The 4,219-nt window shown below is 46.9% G+C and overlaps 1 protein-coding gene across 1 annotated transcript; it reads left to right on the top strand.

Moving 5' to 3' along the window:
* Positions 1-630: 630 nt before the first annotated feature.
* Positions 631-3,924, top strand: LOC119650799 (V-type proton ATPase subunit B). Its single transcript, XM_038053937.1, has 5 exons — positions 631-766; positions 838-1,004; positions 1,802-3,063; positions 3,129-3,329; positions 3,408-3,924. Exons 2-4 carry the CDS (start codon positions 923-925, stop codon positions 3,264-3,266), a joined length of 1,482 nt encoding a protein of 493 aa, XP_037909865.1. The 5' UTR covers positions 631-766; positions 838-922; the 3' UTR covers positions 3,267-3,329; positions 3,408-3,924.
* Positions 3,925-4,219: the final 295 nt, after the last annotated feature.

Here is a 4,219-nt window from a genome sequence, read left to right as displayed (position 1 = left end):
CTTGCCTTCAAAATGTGTAATTCTACCTAACGGTACTTGGTGTTTTTGCTTTCCAAAATTCTAACAACTTTGCTATGTCGAATACTTCTTTGCTCGATAATCTGTACATAATAACACCGGTTCCTTTGCTACGGTATTTGGTTTTTGTAACAAATCGACAAGAATTTTTTTATTGCTGCATTTAGTTTTTGATATTTTAAAGGATATTTGCAAACCAGATAACATGTCGAATACTTTTTTGGGCCGCTGTATGCGGACATTGTGGCAATTTGCAATAATAACGTTGAAAAATGCTCATACAAATGTATTGTTTTTCCACACAATTGATCCAAAAAATATAACCTGGTTTTCGAGATATTTGACCCCAAAGTATGTTAAAGCATCTGTCCAACTTTTTAATTGATTGACTGTATTTGCGAGGGATTTCACTGTCTGTATCGGTGCAGCCGTTTTCAAGAAAAGTACGTGTGACAAATAGAGATTTAATGTTTTGTTTTCAAAAACACTTGGAAAGATAATGATAACCGTTATCACGAGAATCACCTACATTTGACAGTTATTTTACAGCTAGGATTTCCACCGTTGAGCCGCTGTGATCAAAATTGCTCTGTCCGATTCAATTCGAGCAACGGCCTGACATCTCCACAGCGATCGGGCACCACGAAAAGTCATCACATGACAGCACGTGAACTACAGTGAAAATTTTTCGTCTACTATTTAGTTGTCGAGTTTCGTCTCAGCTGACGGTCTTATTGGGAATTTTAGTGTGAGTTGCATACCCTGTGCCGTGTCTCGTGCCCTAGATCTCATCTGAATTCACTTTTATTCCCCATCCAGGTTCCTCGGCTCGATTGGTATTTTCTCAAGACATTTTCAGACTCGCTGCTTCGCTGAGGTGGTTTTTCACGGATTTTAAGGAAGGATGTCGTACATTAACGCGAAACAAGCCCAGCGCGAGCACGTCCTGGCCGTGTCCCGTGACTTCATCTCGCAACCGCGACTGAGTAAGTGTTCAAATCCTACTTTACGACTCCTTACACGGTGCAAATTGCATGGAAATCACTCTGGAGTGGTTTTCCCCACTGGCTCGGAAAAGTGTCACTTGACATCTCTTGGGCAAGAGTCAGCCATTTTGACAAGATAAAATCGATTCTGCCCCGAGGGCAATTTTAAGGAGTGCTTGCGTGACACAAGTGGCAAAAGGACTCTGGCCAGAGATGATACTTCGGGGCTGCGCCTATATTTCAATTATTCGGCCGCCTGGAGAGGCAGAACTCTGTGCTAAAGTCGGCGACCACCACCACCGCGCAGTGATTATCTTGATCATGTGATCAAATCGAGAAGTCACATATCGGGCGAAGGCGAGGCTTTGGAATATCTATCACGCATCAATCTTTCTGGTTGTCGGTGGAAGATTATTGGCTTCAGTTCCTTTGGTGGAGGAGTTGCAATCCTTCGTACGGAGGAAGGCTCGCCTTCACGATCCCTCGCAAAACAGCTCGCGCAGCTTAATTGCTTCTTGTGACGTCACTCGAGACGAAAGCGCTCGCCTTTAGTCAACTTCTATTTGATTTATTAATCGCAACAACTGAGACGGCGAGACCAGCGAGTGGTTCTCAGGGAGCGCGCACACTCAACTGCGCACGATTATTGCTTTCAGTGTCACGAGTCAAAATAATGTTGCACTGTTGGTGGGTAGCCTCCTAATGGACAATTATTTGGCCAAGTTGAGGTTGCGCTAAGCCTTCGTTGCAGCCATTCAGTAGCAAAGAACTAAAAGTGTTCCCTTCTCTCCCCGCAGCCTACAAAACCGTGTCTGGTGTAAACGGACCGCTAGTCATCTTGGATGAAGTGAAGTTCCCCAAATATGCCGAGATCGTGCAACTCCGCCTCAATGACGGCACAATCCGTTCTGGTCAAGTGTTGGAAGTGAGCGGCTCCAAGGCCGTGGTCCAGGTATTCGAAGGCACCTCGGGCATCGATGCGAAAAACACTCTCTGCGAGTTCACCGGCGACATTCTGCGCACCCCCGTGTCCGAGGATATGTTGGGTCGTGTGTTCAACGGCTCAGGAAAGCCCATCGACAAAGGTCCACCAATTTTGGCTGAAGATTTCTTGGATATCCAGGGCCAGCCCATCAACCCATGGTCGCGTATCTACCCCGAGGAAATGATCCAGACCGGTATCTCCGCCATCGACGTGATGAACTCCATTGCCCGTGGCCAAAAGATTCCCATCTTCTCGGCCGCTGGTCTGCCCCACAACGAAATTGCCGCCCAGATCTGTAGACAAGCCGGTCTGGTCAAGTTGCCAGGCAAATCCGTCTTGGACGACCACGAGGACAACTTCGCCATCGTGTTCGCAGCTATGGGTGTCAACATGGAAACCGCCCGTTTCTTCAAGCAAGATTTCGAGGAGAACGGCTCCATGGAGAACGTGTGCTTGTTCTTGAACTTGGCCAACGATCCAACCATCGAACGTATCATCACGCCCCGTCTGGCTTTGACCGCAGCCGAATTCTTGGCCTACCAGTGCGAGAAGCACGTGCTGGTCATCTTGACCGACATGTCCTCGTACGCCGAAGCTTTGCGAGAAGTCTCAGCCGCCCGTGAGGAAGTGCCCGGTCGTCGTGGTTTCCCCGGTTACATGTACACTGATTTGGCCACCATCTACGAACGTGCCGGTCGTGTCGAGGGCCGAAATGGTTCCATCACACAGATCCCCATTCTTACTATGCCTAACGATGATATTACCCATCCTATTCCTGATTTGACCGGATATATCACAGAAGGACAGATCTACGTCGATCGTCAGTTGCACAACAGACAGATCTACCCACCGGTCAACGTGTTGCCTTCCCTGTCGCGTTTGATGAAGTCTGCCATCGGCGAGGGCATGACCCGCAAGGACCACTCCGACGTGTCGAATCAGCTCTACGCCTGCTATGCCATCGGTAAGGACGTGCAGGCCATGAAGGCCGTCGTCGGTGAAGAGGCCCTCACACCCGACGATCTGCTCTACTTGGAATTCTTGTCGAAATTCGAGAAGAACTTCATTTCACAAGTAAGTCCCCCTCCCTCAAGTCAGTCCCCGCCCACATTCTCAACCAAATATCTGCTTTCTTCCAGGGAAACTACGAAAACCGCACCGTCTTCGAGTCGCTCGACATTGGCTGGCAACTACTCCGTATCTTCCCCAAGGAAATGTTGAAGAGAATCCCGGCGTCCATCCTGGCCGAGTTCTACCCCCGAGACTCGCGCCACTAGATCTGAATGTTTTTGTTCTTCGATTTGTTTCATTACCCTTTATTGTTGCTGTTAACGTGTCAAGTAGGTGCAATCTCGGCCGAGCCGGGTCGGGCCCTGCGCGCAAGCGTATTAACACCATCTTTCCGTTTTCCTTTCCAGCATACAAAATAATGCTTGAAGGCCACTTTAGGACAATATTACATGTTCGTAGATATATTTACAAGGAGAAAATACACATTTAGCCCTAAGATTAAAAATTTTAATTGTTGAAATAGTTTTCACTACGCGATAAGTTTTTTGTTTCGTCACTCGGTGAGTTTGTTTGGCCCGCGCGGCCGCTCTTCTGTTTGAATTCAGTATTCTTTCTGTATATTGAGATTTTTGTCAATATCGTTTAAATATATTTAGAGCAATATTCTGAAACATCCTATGGAGGTATTTACAATGCATTCCACGTACTAACGGTTTAACATTTGATCGGCGAGTGTAGTTCTACTTTACTAACCAGCGCGACGCAAGCAGCGGCCCCGCCGCGCCCTTGTGTCTTCAGTCATAATTGTCACGGTGCAATTGTAAATATTTAAACGTAAAATAAATTCATTGAATCAGAAAAGAAAGGCAACTGACACTGGTCGTGTTGAATTTAATGCAAGTAAATATATGGACTCTACATTAACGAAGTTTCTTTATTTATCTGCACATGATGCGCCTCAGGTTCGGGTGCTTTCGCTTCTACTTCATAGCGTTACGGTCCGCAGTTGCGTGGCCATTTGGCTTCCCAATTCGATCCTGTTGGCTTACATTGTCCAGTGGTTTCTTACATATACTCTGCAGCTTTGCAGTTAACAGTTTGTTCTCCACCTTGCCCTTAAGTAAGCGTCTGGACATTCTGACTTCCATTTCCTCTCGATCGTCGCACTTTCATTTCGACCCACTCATTGTCGCATTTGCGGACCAAAAACTAGCAATTC

Source organism: Hermetia illucens, chromosome 3 (genome assembly GCF_905115235.1).
Source record: "Hermetia illucens chromosome 3, iHerIll2.2.curated.20191125, whole genome shotgun sequence".
Classification (NCBI taxonomy): domain Eukaryota; kingdom Metazoa; phylum Arthropoda; class Insecta; order Diptera; family Stratiomyidae; genus Hermetia; species Hermetia illucens.
This window is presented reverse-complemented; position numbering and strand designations above follow the sequence as displayed.